We start from the raw sequence: 22228 nt of genomic DNA, 5'->3' as shown, positions 1-22228 counted from the left end.
ATCGCCTTTCAGTTTTGTCTGTTTTAAGTTCATTCTTTTGATCTAATTAAAAATTATTTCCTCTGACAGTGCCAAGACTCTCTGCTGTTTTCTTTTATTAAATTTAAGTCAAATCACGTTGCCAGTTTGAACCCAAAAATGTGTAGAGCAGAATCTAGAATCAACAAGGGTGTGAGGCAAACTAAAATTATTCAGGAATAGTCTGTGTAAATAACTTTGAGAACTAGTGCTCAAAACTGAATAAGCTTAGTGACCGGAATGGCTTGGTGTGTTGTCTAGGATGTTATGGATCTTAGATATGGAATACTTCAGAATGTGTTATATGTTTTGATATTCCTCTTCATATACACATGCATATATAATATATACACTAATATTACAGTTTGGGCTTGATTATATGCATCCTGGTATAAGCATACCACTTAGTATTGTGATATCCTCAGATTAGTTTAGTATGTATTTATTATTTAGAATGAAGAACTATCCAAAATATACAGGATGCTTTTCAAACAGAGGTAGATAATACCTGTCTCAAGGCAGCACAGTCTGAAACATCTTGATTATTATAAAGATTTTGTAAGTAAAGCAGTTTGTGTCCAGTACTCAGAATGGAAACATAGATTTCATGCAGAGTAATATTTGGTGATTCAGTAGCTGGCACTCATCCTTTTTAGTAATGACCCAATGGCCTGGGTTGGTGCTGAGGGCATTGGTGCTATTGGAGATACCTTTGAATTAAGACACAAAAGTGAGGTCCTAACCTATTTTGGACACAAAAAATCCAGTAGCCTTTTAATGATGACATGCAAAGGAGGGGAGGCTTATGTCCTTTTAAATTCATTTTGGCTTATGAGGAAGGCCTGAAAGATTTAAAACAAACACACAAAATCATACTTGTTTTACATTAGACATACTTGTCTGGGTGTTTTTTTCTATCCTGGAAGGAAATGAAACCTGATCACTGAGAGGTGAAATATATATATTTTTAAGTATTTAGGCTGCTTCAGACTTATTTTTAACACCTATTTAACTCAAAATGCTTGGGGGAAAAGGATCCCTCTTTAAGGATTCAACACCAAATCTCCTCTGGTATCTGCGTTCTACATTGAAATCATCCAAAAAGAAGACTAAGAAAAAATAGATGATGTTCTTCTTATTTTTGTGAAGTTTAAACCAAAAAGAAATCCATCCTCCAACCAAAAAAAAAAATTGTTTTCATGGTTCCTTTATGTATTATAAAGAAGTGCAAAACACCACAGTCTGCTTTGAACTGTTTCTAATAGTAGTACTGCCCTAGCACTTTGGTCAAATTCTAATTTCACTATTTGCCTGAATTCCCCATTTAGTTTCAGTGGATAAAATATTAATAACTTCCTGTTCTAAAATATTTCAGAAGTTGTGTACTGTTGGACAGCTCTTGTGGTCCCTGGAGGTTGCATTTCAGCTGTGGATGAAGTGATTGTGTGTATGGAATTATTTGAACTGAGAGATGCTATGTAAATATACTGTATTATCTAGATTTTAATTTTTTTATTTACTGTCACTTTTCTGAAAAGGGAGAATCTCTCAAATCTTAATAGGTTATGTAATGTTCATTTAAAGCTCTCTGAAGGGATTTGCCCTGTCAAACTGATATTTTTAATATCAACATTAAAGATAACAAAAATACAGGGGGAAAAAACTCTTACTGTCTCTTTCTTTTTAGAGAGGATCTGACGAACTTCTTTCAGGCAGTGTACTCAATAGTCCGAACTCTAACATGAGCAGCATGGTAGTTACTGGTAAGTGTTTCAAAGGAGAAATCTAACATTATATCTCAGAATCTTTTCCTGTTTACAAGGGGAAAATAGTAAAATAGATTCCATCCTATTGTACAAGAATAAATTGTTGGCATGCACCAGACTTTAGCAACCCTGTATCTACATTGAAACACTCAACAAATATTTGAAAAGAGTAAACCAATTAAATTAATGGAAATTTACAGATGATGAAACGATTCTTAGGGCTGGGGAATGGATGGGACATGAAAATAATTACACTTTTTAATATGGAATGGGTTATAAAATTCTCTTCAAATTAAGAAGTGATACAGAGCAAACAGTGGCTAACAGGACCCGCTATAGGAATTTAACTTTGTCATGTGTAGGCATCCATTTTTCTGGGCATCCCTGCTGGATTAGCCTGCTCATTTCATAGTAATGGAGTAACTTTATGAATAATTAAAATTCTAATAACTCCTCAGCTAGACTGCCACAGCTCTAGACTCTGATCCTAGTTCACTGCCTTAGTATGGAAGCAGCTTTAGGCTCACAGCAGCACTTCAATGCAGTGTGTGTTAGTGTTTCTTTGTCAAACTGCTGGGGACTCCAAATAAATTGGCTTTTCACTAATTGAAACCTGTTTCCTTTTCTTTATAACTTCCTAACAACTATTTCAGAAAAAAGAAAAGGAGTACTTGTGGCACCTTAGAGACTAACCAATTTATTTGAGCATGAGCTTTCGTGAGCTACAGCTCACTTCATCAGATGTTTACCGTGGAAACTGCAGCAGACTTTATATACACACAGAAATCATGAAACAATACCTCCTCCCACCCCACTGTCCTGCTGGTAATAGCTTATCTAAAGTGATCAACAGGTGGGACATTTCCAGCACAAATCCAGGTTTTCTCACCCTCCACCCCCCCACACAAATTCACTCTCCTGCTGGCACCAGCAGGAGAGTGAATTTGTGTGGGGGGGTGGAGGGTGAGAAAACCTGGATTTGTGCTGGAAATGTCCCACCTGTTGATCACTTTAGATAAGCTATTACCAGCAGGACAGTGGGGTGGGAGGAGGTATTGTTTCATGATTTCTGTGTGTATATAAAGTCTGCTGCAGTTTCCACGGTAAACATCTGATGAAGTGAGCTGTAGCTCACGAAAGCTCATGCTCAAATAAATTGGTTAGTCTCTAAGGTGCCACAAGTACTCCTTTTCTTTTTGCGAATACAGACTAACACGGCTGTTCCTCTGAAACTATTTCAGAGTGTATCTGTCAAAGGAGCTTTGCTCAGCCTACTGTTTTGGCACACCTACCACTTAAGGTCTTTGTCATTCTAGTGGCAGAGTGGTTTAGTTCATACCTCTAATCTGTTAGTGGGTGATCTAAATAGTTGTAATCAAGAAGCCGTAGCTCACCACTTTACTGTCGTTGGTGAATTCTCCCCAGCAGTGCAGCAGGTTGTCTAGTAGCTCCTACTATCAATGGACCATATCATCAGTAATCCTGCACTAAAAGGTGGCACTTTCCTCCCTGAGTGCTTATGACTGTGGCATAGCTTTAAAACCACTACAGAGAGCCTATACATTATTTTTAGATTAAATAAAGGCTTCTGAACACCAGTGCTTTACCCAGCTCTCCTAGTTTCCTTTTTGCTTCTGGAGGATGTCCCTATTTCTTTTCTAGGTATCCTTGGACACAATAATAGTATGTTTGAGTTAGGAAGTGTCCTGACTTGCCATCTTTTCTTTACAGTCTTTTCCATCTTCTGGGAAAAACTATGATTCCTTCTCCCCTACTCCCAAACTTTCTATGCATTTCCAAGGGAAACATGCATGCCATCCCAACTAAATCCACATTATTTAATCAAAGAAGATTCTGAACAAAAGTGCTATATTACTGTCAAGTTTTACTGCTACATGAGAGTTAATGTCACTTTTCAAATGAGCCAATATTAAAATACAAATTTGAGAGAACTAAATTAGTTTAAATTGACTGCAAAATGGAAATACTTCTTTCTTCCCAAATTGATCCTTCCTCCCAGGCTCTTACAAGGGCCACCAGTTGGTTGTGAAAGATGTTAATGTACTCAAATGGAACAAATGCACTCAAGATTTTTGTTGAAAAATATTCATTTATCACACTATTGGGTTTTAAAAAAAATTATGGTCAGGATTTTAAAATGTGATTTGAGTATCCAACTTAAAACACATAATAGGGCTTAATTTTCAGAGAAATGGGGTTTGGCACTTTGAGAAAATCAGAGCCTTTCAAAGTGTATCAAGGTAGCTATTCAGAATCACTAGTCACTTTTGGAAAATCTGAGCCCATACTTATATTTTACAGTCAAATTAGCTACAAGTTTCAACAAACTGAATAATCTTAACCTGAGCTCTTCTATCATGCCCAGATCCATTGCCCATTCTAATGGAAATGGTAAATATTGGAAAAAGAGGAGGGAACTCTAAAAGAAATAAGCACCCCTAACAAAGATGCTCCTGAATGCATTAATACAATTATGTCATTTTCAACGGAGACTCTTGAAAATATCCTTGGAGAAAACTTTCAGGAATTCATCAAAACGTAACCTGTTTCCTCAGTCCAGCTCTCTTATGAGACATAAGCCTCTGAACAGAAAATATAGACTTACTCCCACATCTTGTCTGGTGAGATCTAATGGACAATTCTTCTGGCTGTATCAAGAGCCAGAGGAAATTTTTCCAGCTTTGCAAGCGAGAGGTCAGTACAGGTTCTTTTTCAACCACTCATAATATAAATGATCAACTAAGGCATAATTAAGCCTAAAAGGGAAACCAAATTCAAATTCTTGACCGGGTCTTTTTAAGGCACGTGTTCGAAATGTCATTTTAAAATGTATTATAGGTCAATAGACTAATAGGTTCCCGTCTAATCTTTCTTCTGGCCTCTCTGCCATTGAATTTATATATATATTTAATAGTATTGTCATGAGTCAGAGATCTGCGATCACACTCAAAGCATCATGAATGTGAAGCCCTTTTATAAAGAGAGAATATAATCCATGATCACTCTATTTGTAAAGGAAGCATGATTTGGAACAGTAGCTACTCAAGAAATGGCTCTACCTTCCTCTTTTACACTGTGTAGTTCTCAAGAACTTCTCTTTCTGATTAGTCCTGGTCTTCATTTTCTACTATTCCTGGGAAACAAGGTGTATTTATGACCTTGTCACTTCCTTCATCAGATTCCATAATACTGTCCAAGCTGATTCTTCATAGAAGAAGAGACGGAAGAGGGCAATTTACATTTCTGTAACCAGGGTCAAAATGCACCTGAAAGCAACTTAGTTCACACAGCCCAAAAAGTCTACCTACCACTAGTACCACAGCCCAAAGAGTCTACCTACCAACAGTGATTCATAATGAGGGGATTTTTTGTTCTTTAAAGCCTTCTCTATCATATCTTCCCTCTCTGGTCCTATACCTTGTAAAGCACTGAAAAACATTTTTGTAAAAATAATAAATAATTGCACGACAAGAAGCAAGAGATCAGATTTTTTTTCACTTAAACTTGTCTAAATTTTTAGATGGGGATTTTCAAAGGAACCCAAGGGAATTAGGCATCCAGCTCCCATTTAATTCAGTGGGACTTGAGCACCAAATTCCCATAGTCTCTTTTGAAAAAATCCCCGTCATAATTCTCTTCAAATAGATGGTGAATGATATGAAAGATACATACCTTCTCTTTCCTTTTAAGGATGTCTGTACTTTTCTCCCATTTTTTCATATTGTCTGGGTGACTTGCAAAGTAAAACAAGGTAAAGAATCTGTAATTCTTATTGCATCACTATTGGTCTCCCAGGCCATCGTCATCCACGATCATGAAGGCATGTCTGTGGAAAAACTTTAACATTTTGCTCTGACCTTGGCAGGTTGAAAATAATAGTTTAGAATCTAAGAGAACGGAGCCAGAAACAACTCTGTTAAACAGTGGTAAACATTCTGCAACCAGAACATACAAAGGAATTGGAGTACTTGGCTTCCAAAGTACACAGACCTTTACCAAAATAGACTTCAAATCAAACACTCTAATTTATGTTCCTTTCAGAAAGGAATTCGTTCTCAGTTGTCCAGAGGTCCAGATCTCTTTATTCCATGTTATTTCTAGTATCAATGCTTTTACACCTACTTCTGCACTCTTGTATCTCCCATTTCCTCAAAGTGTTAGGGTGCAGTTGTCAACCCCAGAAGTGTTTGTATTTCACATAAGCTATATTACTATATCAAAATTAGTTTTTCAAGTGATTTGTGAATCCTTTGGATGAAAAGCACATAACATTTGAGAAGAAAATCCTAGATGCTAGAATAGATTATTTTAAAAGTGAAGACAAGAACTATGAGTTGACCTAACAACCACTACGTATTCTGGAAAGCAGTTTTGTCTTTGCTTAAGATTAAAGGTCAGGGCCCTGAGTTTTTCTAGCAATAGTTGATGACGACATTTACACCTACAGCTGAGAGCTGCACTGTGTGTTAACTTCTCCTGTCAAAAGCACAGATAAAAGCTATTGGAGTAAATGTTGTCCTTCTTCAATTCTGAAGCTGGTGTAAAATGCCATTCTTGTTTCTTATTTTAAATTATTTAGGTTCAGAAGTCTTCGGAGAGCATGAGCCTCCTTCCAGAGTTTATGAAATCATCCTTTTTATATTGAAGTATGGCAGATATTGACTCACAGAACTCTAGGAAATGGACCAGAATGTAAACAAGGAAATACTAGAATTTTACCTCAGTTCTGGGTATTCTGCAGGGCACCATGGTCATCTAGGTCATAAGTCCTGCACTAACTGCTCTTAAACTGGTGTCTCTAACAGTATGCTTCCCTATGCTTTTCACTAGGCAACTAAGAAGGCAGATGTTGCATGCCCAATAAATACTTCCTTAACTGTGTACTTTGCATATGGGGGAAAGAATTGCTCTTATTCTAAGGTTTAACTAGAAAACACGTTTATTTTCTATAGAACAAGGAAACATGCATCTCCTCTGTGGTGTGCTATTTCTCTGCCAAATTTAATCTTCTGAAACTTTATTCCTTTCAACTATAGGGCTGCTCAATAAAAATTGCAGGAATATTTTTATGTATGGAAAAGTATGCCTGTTTTCTAGTTCCTTGTCCTTGGAAACAGCCAAACTGTGTATTTTCTGAAATCTGCAAAAACTTACCTCTCTTCTCCCTCCCCTTGCCCCCCCCCCCAATAAATAAATCAGTGGGCAGACACACAGAATGGAAAATTTCAGCTTGAGGGGGTTAAAGTTCCTGAAAGTTGAGTGGACTGGAAACAAGGGATTAGAATGGAAACAGTTATCGAACTTTAACTGTAGCAGTGGCTGCTGCTACTCCTATAATCCAGTGTAGAAAACTCCATCAGTGCAAAACATCTGGAAAAATGTATTGATATTAAACCCACTAAACTTTGGGGAATTAACAATCCAGTGTCTATGGTAAGTTTTAACTCTGTTTTATTAGAGATATGTTTTGATAGATATTTAATTGCATTCACAAAACACTTAGCAATGTGACATACAAGTGATGATGTATATCTTAAAATTCGGTTTAACAATACTAATTTGACATCCTTTATAAGAAGAGATGCATTGTTATAAATTGAATGAATGAATTTATATGTCCTGTTTTTATAAAGCCACAGCTAAACTGACAGTGGTTAACAATAACTTGTTATAAATACAAGTACTTGAGTAACTAAGTTCACAAATAGTAATTTTTAATAGTATCTGCTGGAAGTTTAAAAAAATTACTACCCATCCTAAATTTTGGTGATATATTAGCCAGATTATCATTATGTAGTAATGTAAATGTGGCATTTATGATTGATTATCATACAGATGTGCTTGTGCATACATGTGCATACATTTAAGCTCACAAGCAAAAACTGTTTAAAAATAAGCTTTATTCTTGAAAGTGTGTTTTCAGTGGAATCTAGCTAAAACATGAAGAACTGTAACTTTGTTTATGAAACCTTATATAACGGCAAAAGAGAAAAACCTAAACAGTAAATCTGGAAGTGAATAGTTAAGGGATTTACTGCTTTTTAATGCTACTTAACTCATCTTTATCCCACCTAATTTATATTTCACACCCAACCTTAATTTTGATCCATAACATTGTAAAAATAGATTTAAAGTTCAAAATTCCTATATTAATAGTACTATATTGTATTCATAGGATCCATTTCCAATTCACTATAACATTAACATACCCACAGCTACTCACTGCCAAAATCCCTCCCTGCTAGGTACTACACACAATAGAGATAGAAATGTAGACTTACAGCTTTTATGTCAGTGTGTGTGTAAATCTGTGTGGTTGGCTTAACTGGTAGACATTTACCTCCTTGAGCCAGGAATTCTGACACACCCAACATTCTACTGCTGTCTAATTAACAGTTGTATAAATCGCTGGCCATCTATGTCTTCTAGTAGCTCGTCTACAAACCCACTGCCAGTTATTTCTTTAGATCAATTGGTAGAAATCTATCCTATGAATCTGAAAGTGTGGCATCAAACCCTGTTTGCGATACGTGCTGGAAAAAATAGTCTGTAATTATTTGATTGCATACTATCATAATGCATTTTCTCAAGAGAGCAGAATTAAGGTTACATGGGTAACCTTAATTTTAGCATTTCCCAACTTTGAGTGCCTGACTTTGCAATTGTAATATTCTTAACATATTTTGTGTTTGTAATATATCCAGGGGATCCCCTCTGATTAGCATTTATTTGGAAACAATAGAAGGATAGGTTCTGTGCATCACAACTAGGTGGATTATCTGTGCCTTAGATTTCTCTGTTTTTGTTATCTTGATGTCTGGTAAATTGCTCAATAAGACGCAATTTTCCTATCCTATATAGTTTATTAATGAACTAAAATGAATAATCACAATTATCAGTTAATTAAACAATACCAAATAGGATAATAATTCCTTGTAACTCTTTTAATCTGGTAAAATGGCAGTCTTTTTTTAGCTGTCAGTCACAAAATAGGAGGGCATTTCCATTCTTAGTCCCAATTTATATGACTTTGTTTGTCAAAAACTCACACAGTGAAGATCAATTCACTTCCATGTTAAACATGAAACAGTTAAGGTAAAGAGAACAGTTCGTCAGGATTTAAGCACATAATCTTAATCCATAACATTTAAATGTGAGATTCGTTTTTTTAATTAGAAAAGGTACTTAATTTAGTTTTTGTTCCTGTAGCTGACCTCACATGGGTTTACAAATAATCACACACACTTACTCTCACTTAACTATCAAGTGCCTAATAAGGAGAGAACACCAGACCTTTCTAGGAGTGTTTTCCTGCTAGAAAAAATAAAATCAAAACACATGTGATACTTATAGAAGATTTATTTACATTGTTATGGTTTCATGCATCTTCAGGAAGCTAATAATGGTTAGCTGGTAACATTTTCAACACAGCTTGTTAATGTTGATGGAATTGTTAGAAGCTGATTCCTCGTGGCTATCAAGTCTTAGATTTTACAAGTTATTGGACTCCTGCCCATTGGTTGGTTGCCAGGCAGGGAGTGGAGAAAACATAGGCCTTCTTGGCAAGCGTGGACTGACGTCATATAGCCAGAAGCACTATAGTTTCCTTTTCCTCCAGGTCTTAAAGATGACAGCCTGGCTCATGAAAACCCATCCTTAGAAGTTCTTTGGCAAATCAGAATGTGGCACTGTCACTCTGAAATCTCTGACGTCACGCAATTGGGATTGATTGGGTCAACTTTATGCAAATGAAGAACTTTCCCATTACAGTAAATGTTGGCTTGGAAAGTCCCACAATTAATTATTTTATTTTATTTTGGGAAAAAATGGGCGGGCAGACAGTCATTCTACAGATCAAAAAAGTATTTTGTGATGCATACAGGTAGAGTCAATCAACTTAGGAAAAGTTGACTTTAGATTCTCTGTCAACAAGGTCACCATGTCTCATAAAGTAACTTAAAAATTTCACAAATAACTCAAGTGCAAAGCTGAGCTTAAAAGTTAGAATTAAAATTATTCTTCAGACATACTGGACCTTCTTTATTTCACAGTTGCTGCTGGCAGTTTAACTTCAGACAGGTTTCAGAGTAACAGCCGTGTTAGTCTGTATTCGCAAAAAGAAAAGGAGTACTTGTGGCACCTTAGAGAACAATAACCAATTTATTTGAGCATAAGCTTTCATGAGCTACAGCTCACTTCATCGGATGCATACTGTGGAAAGTGTAGAAGATCTTTTTATATTCACACAAAGCATGAAAAAATACCTCCTCCCACCCCACTCTCCTGCTCGTAATAGCTTATCTAAAGTGACCACTCTCCTTACAATGTGTATGATAATCAAGGTGGGCCATTTCCAGCACTACAAAAAAAAAAAAAAAGGATTCTAGGTGGACTCCTCCTGAAGGTCAAAACAGCAGACTGGACTTCTACATAGAGTGCTTCCGCCGACGTGCACGGGCTGAAATTGTGGAAAAGCAGCATCACTTGCCCCACAACCTCAGCCGTGCGGAAAACGATGCCATCCACAGCCTCAGAAACAATTCTGACATCATAATCAAAAAAGCTGACAAAGGAGGTGCTGTTGTCATCATGAATAGGTCGGAATATGAACAAGAGGCTGCTCGGCAGCTCTCCAACACCACTTTCTACAAGCCATTACCCTCTGATCCCATTGAGAGTTACCAAAAGAAACTACAGCATTTGCTCAAGAAACTCCCTGAAAAAGCACAAGATCAAATCCGCACAGACACACCCCTGGAGCCCCGACTTAGATATTCTATCTACTACCCAAGATCCATAAACCTGGAAATCCTGGGCGCCCCATCATCTCAGGCATTGGCACCCTGACAGCAGGATTATCTGGCTATGTAGACTCCCTCCTCAGGCCCTACGCTACCAGCACTCCCAGCTACCTTTGAGACACCACTGACTTCCTGAGGAAACTACAATCCATCAGTGATCTTCCTGATAACACCATCCTGGCCACTATGGATGTAGAAGCCCTCTACACCAACATTCCACACAAAGATGGACTACAAGCCGTCAAGAACACTATCCCCGATAATGTCACGGCTAACCTGGTGGCTGAACTTTGTGACTTTGTCCTTACCCATAACTATTTTACATTTGGGGACAATGTATACCTTCAGATCAGCGGCACTGCTATGGGTACCCGCATGGCCCCACAGTATGCCAACATTTTTATGGCTGACTTAAAACAACGCTTCCTCAGCTCTCATCCCCTAATACCCCTACTCTACTTCCACTATATTGATGACATCTTCATCATCTGGACCCATGGAAAAGAAGCCCTTGAGGAATTCCACTATGATTTCAACCATTTCCATCCCACCATCAACCTCAGCCTGGTCCAGTCCACACAAGAGATCCACTTCCTGGACAGTACAATGCTAGTAAACGATGGTCACATAAACACCACCCTATACCGGAAACTTACTGACCGCTATTCCTACCTACATGCCTCCAGCTTTCACCCTGACCACACCACACGATCCATTGTCTACAGCCAAGCTCTGCGATACAACCGCATTTGCTCCAACCCCTCAGACAGAGACAAACACCTACAAGATCTCTATCAAGCATTCTTACAACTACAGTACCCACCTGCGGAAGTGAAGAAACAGATTGATAGAGCCAGAAGAGTTCCCAGAAGTCTCCTACTACAGGACAGGCCTAACATAGAAAATAACAGAACGCCACTAGCTGTCACCTTCAGCCCCCAACTAAAACCCCTCCAACGCATTATTAAGGATCTACAACCTATCCTGAAGGATGACCCAACACTCTCACAAATCTTGGGAGACAGCCCAGTCCTTGCCTACAGACAGCCCCCCAACCTGAAGGAAATACTCACCAGCAACCACATACCACACAACAGAACCACTAACCCAGGAACCTATCCTTGCAACAAAGCCCGTTGCCAACTGTGCCCACATATCTATTCAGGGGACTCCATCACAGGGCCTAATAACATCAGCCACACTATCAGAGGCTCATTCACCTGCACATCCACCAATGTGATATATGCCATCATGTGCCAGCAGTGCCCCTCTGCCATGTACATTGGCCAAACTGGACAGTCTCTACGTAAAAGAATAAATGGACACAAATCAGATGTCAAGAATTATAACATTCATAAACCAGTCGGAGAACACTTCAATCTCTCTGGTCACACGACGACAGACTTGAAAGTTGTGATATTACAACAAAAAAACTTCAAATCCAGACTCCAGGGAGAAACTGTTGAATTGCAATTCATTTGCAAATTGGATACAATTAACTTAGGCTTGAATAGAGACTGGTAGTGGCTAAGTCATTATGCAAGGTAACCTATTTCCCCTTGCTTTTTCCTACCCCCTCTCCCCCCCCCAGACGTTCTTGTTAAACCCTGGATTTGTGCTGGAAATGGCCCACCTTGATTATCATACACATTGTAAGGAGAGTGGTCACTTTAGATAAGCTATTACCAGCAGGAGAGTGGGGTGGGAGGAGGTATTTTTTCATGCTTTGTGTGTATATAAAAAGATCTTCTACACTTTCCACAGTATGCATCCAATGAAGTGAGCTGTAGCTCACGAAAGCTTATGCTCAAATAAATTGGTTAGTCTCTAAGGTGCCACAAGTACTCCTTTTCTAACTTCAGACAGCATTTTTTATTCAAAAATCTGGATGAAAGATAAAACTATAAACTCTAAAAAGTAGTCTTTTTAAACAAAATTTCCAGTTGTTGGTACAGTAGTTATATAGGCTCTGTTGTGATTACAAGTGGATGCCTTGAAATATTGCTAATGGTCTGTGAAGATCACCAGTTTGAATCCAGCCTGGTTCTGTAGGGACTGAAAGTTACTGTATAATGGATGTTGTGTGACTGTGTTCCAACTCCTAAATCATAAACTCATCACCATGCTTTTTACTGACCAATTCAGATAAGCCAGGAACTGCATGGGCAGCTATTTACCTGTAAAGAAAGTAGTTCCAGATCAGGTTGAGGCATGTTAGCAAGGCAGTGTATATGGGAAGTTTACTCTGCCACTGTGCTATAGAGAAGCAGAGGACTTCATTACCAGGGCTGGAAACTTGTAGGAATGCTAAATCTATATACATTTTTTAAGATGAAGTGTAGAGTGTTATGCACAGTACTGGTAAATATACACATTATTTAATGGACTGATTTACATGAAGTGTTTGTGTGACCATGACTAAGTGTCCATAATGTTTTCCCCAAAATGTGGCAACCTGAAACGTTAAGTGGCTCTAGAAAGTCTGGGTACATTACAGAGGTGACTGTAGTGAGTCCATAATGAAGTCTACAATAAAATTTGAAATTATAGGAGAGATTAAATCCGTTTTCTTTTATGTTTGGTATTTCACTGCTGAGCTTGGTGTCAACACCGCTTCTGAGACTTGAGACTGAATTTTCAGGAAAGTTAAAAGTAAATCTGTTCACTAGCTCAAGTTAGCAATCAAAAATTATTTCTTTTTGAAATTTAGACTTGCAGTCTCAGCTCCTTTTCCGTTTCTTCTAAGTCAGTGGTTCCCAACCTTTTCTCTGCCATGGCACACCTTGAGCTCCAGGGGCTCTTCCTCATCCTGGCTTGTGGCTGACAGTGGATAGGGGAGGGGCAGAGGAGCTGATCTGTTGCTCATACAGAAGGGGAGGGTGAGCTCTGATTGCTCTGCCCCTGGAGGAGGTGGGGCAGTGAGGCAGCTTCGCCAGCCTTGTTCTCACTTGCAGTTTTTCAAAAAATTCCGTGGCACACCTGTTCGGACCTGATGGCACACCAGTTGGGAAACATTGCTCTAAGTATGCTAAGTGTCTTGGACGTGACACTTAAAACTTCAGGGCCATGTATCTCTTTTAGATATAAACTAATTATGACGGGATCCCCAGGGTGCAGCCAGGGAAAGTGGGACTGCTGTGCCCCCTTTAACTCTTTCCAGTCTGGGCTGTCTCTCACAATGCCTTGCTAGTGACAAGCAGCAAGTCCCTCTAGGTGCTATGATCACTCAGCACAACCGCATGTAGAGCCCCCCCATCCCAGCTAGGTTGTATGAATGCTCCCTGAGCCACTCATGAATCACATAGAGAAAGGCATCGGCTGAATCCCACCTGCTCCCACTACCTCAGCAATATATCATCTTGCATTGCTGAAGATGAGCGGTGCAAATTTATTAATTGGTTCACCGCTTCATCAGTGGAAAGTGGATATACACCAGCCTTTGCAAACCTGAGTACATTTGCCACACACTTCAGGCAAACTCACTGGTAAAGATAAACAGTAAAATAAGTTTATTGACTACAAATGATAGATTTTAAGTGATAAGCAAAAAGTCAGAGTTAGGTACCAAAATAAAATAAAATATAAGCACGCAGTCTAAACTCTCAACTTTATTAGACTGGGCAACATCTAGATTAAGCAGTTTTTCTCACCCCACTGGATATTGCAGTTCATAGTACACAGATTTCACCCTTGAAACCTGGGCCAGTCTCCTCTGTTGGAGTCTTCAAGTCTTCTCAGTGTCCTTGTTGCTTGCAGCATAGGTGGGGGAAGGGGAGGCCAAGCATGTGGCCACTGTGTTCTGTTTTATACCCTTAGTCCATGTGCTTGTAGAACACAAGTACAGGCATGTTTCATGGGCATTGCTGAGTCTCCCAAGCAAGGTTGAGCAATTCCCCTGATGTGGCCTCCTGCAGATGAGTCATTGTATTGTAGCTCCCTTGCTGAACAATGGCTGGTGATGTCTGTTCAACAGCACCCACCTTGCTGTTGGTTACCTACCTTGTCAATCTGCGTGCCTCCCAATCACCCAGCATATTTTAGTGAAAATCATACAACACAATTCTTATAATTTCAAATACATTGGCGATACACATATTTAAATATGATCTGCTGAAAGACACTGTTCTAACCTTTCCCCTGATACCTCACATGGCATGCTTTATATGCAATATTACAATTACATGCAGATGAGGAATATAGGGGTTACAAGACGCTCCTCCAAGGTATAGTAGATCACACTAATTTTATTTAACTATTAGATATTTGCATTGTTTAGTTTCAGGTTGAAAATTTGTAATAAATGTGATGGTCTTAGTCATGGTCAGTTATTTTAGTTATGCTTAATGCATTTTCACTAGTGACATTTTTTTTCTATATCTGTATCTTAATGTCAAACAGTAAAAATTCAGTTTTCATCTAAGGAATAGCTAACTCTTTTGAAGAATTCTGTGTGCAGTATTAATACAATAACTTATCTCCACAATTGGCTCATTCTGGGAACCTATTTGTGCATGTGAGAGATCCTATTCCCAGTTTCAGGCTCTTTATCAGACCTATTAAAATTAATCATCCATATTAAGAAATATGCTAGAATATTTAATTTACAATCTTAACAGGATCATTTAATTATGCATCCAATATAATACAGATGTTTGTAACATAGTGCCTGACAAAATTAATTTTCATGTTTCCATTCAGCTGAAAATGTGAATCTTGATTTATTCAGACTGCTGAATACAGAGGGGGAAAATCCCAATTTTGACTCTTTTGTCCTTTCTGTGTGAGGAGGTCATTTTGAAGAAATTGAAGCTATTTGAGTTCACCAGTTGTATTTATCAGATTTTAGCCAATGAACTAATACCAACTGTTATATTTGTGCATATATACAAGAGAATTATAGTTAAGATTGAGATGGTAAATTATAACTCCTCAAGAGAAACAATAGGTGAAAGTGTAACTTTTTTTTAATAGACAGGTATTCTTCCAGGGCATAAACCTTGCCCAAAACTACACAGAAGTTGCTATGGACTAGGTAATGTAGGCTGAGCAAATATGGGTAAGGGAACTGCTGGGCATTTACTGTAGGAGGAAGAAAGAGAAAATGTTTTACAGTGGGTCACTTGTATCACAATATAGCAAGGAGATGTCTAATTTTTTAAATTTAATTTTCAGATTAAATCTTCAGTTACATCTCAGTTTTTCACAGTAACGTTAAATTAAATTGCCATACAAAAGTTTTACTGATGGATTACATTTTTGTCTAACATAGATTGTTTTGACCTCAGAACACTTACAAAATTGGATTTTTTTAATGCTTCAACAAAAAAGGAAAAGTGACTATTCATGGCAGTGTTTTTTGTTTGTTTGTTTTTCAAATTTAGCTATTTCCAACATGAAGTTGGCCCATTGTTCATTGCTTGGTATTATTCTGGGCTTTGGGATTCACTGTTTTCTTTCTAAAGCAGCTCTGACTTCTGAGTTGGCTCCAGGACGGTCTCTGCAGCCTGTATGATTGAGAGCCACATGCTCCAGATGATCTGTCATCTATTGGTTACATTTAACATGGCTTTTATTGAGGATGTGCGTGATTCTCTGTTCTTTGGATCTGATCCCTGACCCTCTTGGTTGCTTAAAAGAAAGCTAAGTGGTTGTTTTGCCCTTCATAGGAATTATCAGTACCTTGCTGAAGGAGTGAAAGGTCCTGACGATTCTTAAACAGGCAACTTCAAGAATTCAGTTTATGCTAAATAAACAGAACGTTTCTAATCTTTGGGAGGGGATTAAGCAGCAAGGAACCTTCTGCATCTACTAGACTTAAAATAGTAGCATATGTATAGCACGCCCATCAGTCTCTTAAATTGTTGCTGGTTATTCAGCATCTTGGGGTTCTGTGTATAGATTTGGAAAAGTGATGACAGTATTTTTGAGAAGGGTGTGTATGTGGGTTTATTTTCTTCAGTGAAATTCCAAGCGATAATCATTTTGTTAGCTATTGTAGAGATTACTTTTAACTAACAGACTACTAAATGGTATGTAACTGAATATTGAGTACATTTTACCTAGAGAGAGCTTTGGGATTTTCCCGTCCTGTAGATGTGTCTTTTGAAGATGGGATTTGTTTGGAATTGGCAACAGGGATAATACAAAACAAATAGGTTTCAGAGTAACAGCCGTGTTAGTCTGTATTCGCAAAAAGAAAAGGAGGACTTGTGGCACCTTAGAGACTAACCAATTTATTAGAGCATAAGCTTTCGTGAGCTACAGCTCACTTCTTCAGATGCATATCGTGGAAACTGCAGCAGGCTTTATATATACACAGTCTCTACGTAAAAGAATAAATGGACACAAATCAGATGTCAAGAATTATAACATTCATAAACCAGTCGGAGAACACTTCAATCTCTCTGGTCACGCGATCACAGACATGAAGGTCGCTATCTTAAAACAAAAAAACTTCAAATCCAGACTCCAGCGAGAAACTGCTGAATTGGAATTCATTTGCAAATTGGATACTATTAATTTAGGCTTAAATAGAGACTTGGAGTGGCTAAGTCATTATGCAAGGTAGCCTGTTTCCTCTTGTTTTTTCCTACCCCCCCCCCCCCCCCAGATGTTCTGGTTTAACTTGGATTTTAACTTGAAGAGTGGTCAGTTTGGATGAGCTATTACCAGCAGGAGAGTGAGTTTGTGTGTGTATGGGGGTGGGGGGGATGTGAGAACCTGGATTTATGCAGGAAATAGCCCAGCTTGATTGTCATGCATATTGTGTAAAGAGTTGTCACTTTGGATGGGCTATCACCAGCAGGAGAGTGAATTTGTGTGGGGGGGTGGAGGGTGAGAAAACCTGGATTTGTGCTGGAAATCACTTTAGATAAGCTATTACCAGCAGGACAGTGGGGTGGGAATAGGTATTGTTTCATATTCTCTGTGTATATATAAAGCCTGCTGCAGTTTCCACGATATGCATCTGAGGAAGTGAGCTGTAGCTCACGAAAGCTTATGCTCTAATAAATTGGTTAGTCTCTAAGGTGCCACAAGTCCTCCTTTTCTTTTTACAAAACAAATAATTCAGCTTAGTAACAATGATCGTTTGGAAAATGTTGGCTTTTCCACAGTGAGTTGCAGATATTTTTCCTTGTGAACATTAATTTTTATGTTGTCCAGAAAATTATCAATTGGGGAGGAGGTTAAACTTGATTAGTCTTTTTAGATCTGGTGAAAGTTAGATTTCATTATGATACAAGCCTGTGGGCAGTCAGGTATTTAAAGTGCCAAGTACTGTAATTGTATTTTTTGGCAGAATTGAAACACTGACATTTCTCCTGGCTTGCCCATATTTATTTACTTAGCCTGTTGCATCAGGGAGGACCTTTTATGCTGGCCTGCTGTTTCCTTAATCCATCTGTGATTGAGATGAGCCACAGTACATAATCGCTACAGCCACTCAATAGTTGATTACGTAGGTATGCCATTGTTAAAATGACTGAACATTTTCTAACAATAATTGAGTTTACCTTCTAGTGGTTTTGAACAACATCTGTTTTTTCATGTATTAAAATGGGATCATCATTCCCTTTTCCCCACAATATATCATTGGGCTTTATCTCCTGTTGAGAAGTATCATTTAAAATGGTAAGTGAGAGACTATGCAGAGTAAGGTGGAGAGGTTTCCTTCAGTGCTTCTACTAACAGTTTTGAAAACTGAATGAATTTCATATTTTCAAACTCAATATTTTTATTTTGAAAGTTCACATTAATATATACTTCGTAAAAATTTACAAAGGGCAGTGTTACTCAATCCATGACTCAAATAAGACACATTGCTTTATGCTAGCTGGCAAAGAGAGCGAAGAAGCAAGATATCACTGCTTTCTGTTAGCAGGTGAAATTAGAATTTTTGAGAAACTGCATGTCTTATCTGTTGGAACTCCATCCTTTTCCATGAGATGTTGGGTAAACTGCTTTCTGTTGTTACATGCAACAGTCTCCTCATTTGATGAGCTGAGGTGGAGACAACCATCCATTTCTCACTCTGAGCCACAAGTTAAAGGGAATCTCTGTATGTGTTCATTTTAAACAGTCAGCAACCTGGAATTTCTCACAGAGTATTTATGTAAAGATAAAGTGACCAGAACAAAAGTTCATTATTATACTTAGGACTCTAGATATAACTCTAATATCAAGCAACTTCAAAGTGTGGGGAGGGCAAACAATCATTTGAAAGGCTAAAAGTTTGTACATTGGGTTTTAAATCTAATCTTAAATTTACCCTTCTATTTCTACAAGATCAATAGAAACTGATAATTAAAATATGCACAAATTAATGTTAATATAAAATTATTATATTTCCTTTAATACGGTGTTTCCAAAGTGTTTTGTATGTATCCTTGTAGATTTGTGAAATACTAGCTGGAGATGAGGGAGTATGGACTGATCTCACAATTGTACTCCCGAGTCCCATATTTCATTCTCAGTCCCAGATTTCATATTCCTTAAAAACAAATAGTTTCTGGCTGTTCTGGTTGCTAAGAAAACATTCAAAATGAGACATTTTTTAACATATGCAAGGATCTCTGCCTGAGTTTGCAGAGAGCCTGAAATGATAACTTTGAGCTGTGAACTGCCCTCAGATGCCAGTAATATTAGTTTAAATGTCAGCATTGTTAATAATGTTACTGCTTATTAAAACATGTAAGAAAGGAGAAAACTATGTATGAAAATCTGAGCGACTGCTAAACAACAAGCTCTTTCATCCTATCGCTAACTAATTTAAAAGTACATTGGGTTGTTTGGTATAAACAAGACATTTCCACTTAGATGTAAGAAATATAAAACAATCACTGGTAATTAATACTATTGAAAACTTGAAAATCTTCTTCCAGTTTAAATAATAAATAATTTTATGCAAACATTTCTTAACATCCCATATTGAATATACTTTTTGTTCTTTAAATAAAAATGTAAAGATGTATTTTAAGATGTAGCTTAATTTAATAAAAAAAATTAAATTATGGATATGTTTTTAACACATGGTAGGACTGAAGGGAGCACAATAGTTTTCATTTTCCTGAAACTTTCAGAAGTTTGACAAATGCTGTTTATTATTATAGATCAACAATTTGCATATTTCTGCATAACTGATAAGTCGGCACATAACACACATGAAGTCAAATAATACTTCCTGGAATTACTATCCGTGAAGTGATACTTAACGCTTTCCTTACAAGACTTTGAGCCCTTAGAAACAACAAGTGTAGCAGCAACTCCCTGCTGTTCACATTGAGAGAGCCTCTTTATGGGCTGGCATAGAGTCCACCCATGGTGCATAACCCCATCTGTCAATGTGTCAAAATAGCTTTTGTTAACACAGTCAGGAAACTGGACTCAATAGTATATAGTCATAATTAGTTATAATGAAACAATGTAACTTAATTTTTTTTTTTTACATTTTATTAAAAAAATGTCTTTTATGCTAAATTTTCATAGAATAATCTTGATTTTTTTTTAAACTTGCTTAATTTCATGAGTTTTGCCAACTTAATTTTTATTCATTGGGGGGGGAACCCTATAGATATTTTTTTCTTAGCTCTGGTATTACTGCTTGTCCTATTAGTGAATAATTCTCTGTGTAGATACCAGAACAGCTCATGGCCCCAGTTGAAGGGTGGAAGGATCCCAGAGCTCCAGCAGTGAAACAGTCCCACAGCCCAAGCCCTGTGAGCCTGAGTCGGCTGGTATGGGCCAGCCATGAGATTTTCTTTGCTGTGTAGACATACCATAAGAGGTCGGGGCAAAGCATCTGCCTACTGTGTGGATTCTCCCTTCCCACTTCATCATTGGGGGGTGCCACTACTGGAATACTGCATCCAGTTCTGCTGTTTACATTTTAAAAAGGATGTTGAAAAATTGAAGAGGGTGCAGAGAAGAGAGAGAAACAATTTTGAGGCCTGGAAAAGTGCCTTACTGTGAAAGACTTGATCTCAATCTGGTTAATTTATCATAAAGAAAATGAGAGGTAATAGGAGGTGTAGGTGGGTAAGTTTTTGTGCAGGAGGTCAGATTACATGATCCTGATGGTCCCTTCTGACCTTAAAGTCTATGATTAGTGTACAAGTATTTTCACAGGGAGACTATAAAGCACTACAGGGCTCTTTAATGTAGCAGAGAAAGGCAGAACAAGAACCAATGGCTGGAAGTTAAAGCCAGACAAATACAAATTAGAAATAAGGTACACATTTTTAACAGTGGAGGTTCATTGGGACAAACTACCAAATGAAGTGGAGGGTTCTCCGGCTTTTGATGTTTTTTAAATCAAGACTGGATGCCTTATGTGTTTAATCAAATACAAGTTATTGGGCTCAGCACAGGGGTAAGTGAGAGAAATTCTATGGCCATTTTATCCATGGGGCAGACTAGAAAGCCTAATGGTTCCCTCTGACCTTAATATATGAATATAATGCTGTAAGACTGAGAGGCTACCGTCACCGCTCTGAATACTTAAAGATGGCGGACTTCTTCATTACCTTCCCTTTGTGGAATTCTCCAACAACAACTCTTATTACTCAGGCTGGGCTCTGAGAGGATTTTTTTTTTTTTTTACATAAGTGCCTGCCTATCGATTTACTCTAGGTCGCCCCCCACCCCCACCCCACACACACATATCAAAGTGAAATTAACTGGACTTGTTTATCAGTTACATAGGTTTTTCTCTAGTCCTCTGGCAATCACATTTGTTCTCCACAAACTTTGTCATATGATCTCTAGCAGTTTCAAATTTTCATCCACTTGTTAGTTTCTTTAGAAATTGTAGGTAAATGTTAAATGGCTTTGCTGACATGAATGGGAGGGTGCATAGCTCACATGGTGACTTGAATATTTAGCCTCAAGTACAAAACTATCTTATTTGAAAAGTTTGCTTGTGTAGATATTTTCTAAAATACTACTGACTTATAAATATGAAATGGAGTTTAAAAATGTCTTTCAGCCAATGGTAATGACAACAAGAAATTCAAAGCAGAGGATAAAATGGATGGGGCTCCTTCTCGTGTTCTTCATATCAGGAAATTGCCTGGTGAAGTGACAGAAACAGAAGTTATTGCTTTAGGCTTACCTTTTGGTAAGGTAACCAACATCCTGATGCTAAAAGGAAAAAATCAGGTATTCTTCTTGTTTCAGGGTTCCATTTATAGTACAGTGACTAAGTATTTTCTCATTCCAGATATACTGGTAAAATCTTACTGAGATTAATCCAGATGTAAATGGTAAATAATTTAAAATGAAAAACCTTGCATTCTTTCAGTTTGTACTCCTCTTCCATGTGCTCCATACTATTTCTAGTCTATTTTGTGTTAGAAAGCAGTAAAAGACTAATAGTTCAGAGCAGATGACACTCAAAATATATGGCTTTCAAGCTAACCATTTAGGCCAGCCTCTTCAAAGGTATCATTTTATGTGCACAAACCCCAGTTTGCTAAACTGGGCAGACATAAAATGATGTCTTTGAAGATATGGGCTTTATTTGCCAACTACTGACCCATTCCAGAGAAGTGGGGGGTTTGGTTTTTTGTTGTTGTGTTGGTTTTTTTATTTTTTTTGTTTTTGGTTTTGTTTTGTTTTGTTTTT

At 37.8% G+C, this 22228-nt stretch overlaps 1 protein-coding gene across 6 annotated transcripts in view; it reads left to right on the top strand.

Annotated features, from left to right (window-relative positions):
- Positions 1–22228, top strand: part of PTBP2 (polypyrimidine tract binding protein 2) — an 87475-nt gene that overhangs the window by 26731 nt on the left and 38516 nt on the right. For 5 of the 6 annotated variants that reach the window (XM_073356969.2, XM_073356968.1, XM_073356967.1 and 2 more), the window contains 2 exons: positions 1706–1781; positions 21591–21763. In XM_073356969.2, the coding sequence (XP_073213070.1) occupies positions 1706–1781; positions 21591–21763 (249 nt within the window). The remainder of the gene's footprint in view (positions 1–1705; positions 1782–21590; positions 21764–22228) is intronic. The other variant, XM_073356971.1, reaches the window with a different exon arrangement.

Source organism: Lepidochelys kempii, chromosome 8 (assembly GCF_965140285.1).
Source record: "Lepidochelys kempii isolate rLepKem1 chromosome 8, rLepKem1.hap1, whole genome shotgun sequence".
Taxonomy (NCBI): domain Eukaryota; kingdom Metazoa; phylum Chordata; order Testudines; family Cheloniidae; genus Lepidochelys; species Lepidochelys kempii.
The sequence above is the reverse complement of the archived record's forward strand: the minus strand, read 5'-3'. Positions and strand labels throughout refer to the sequence as shown.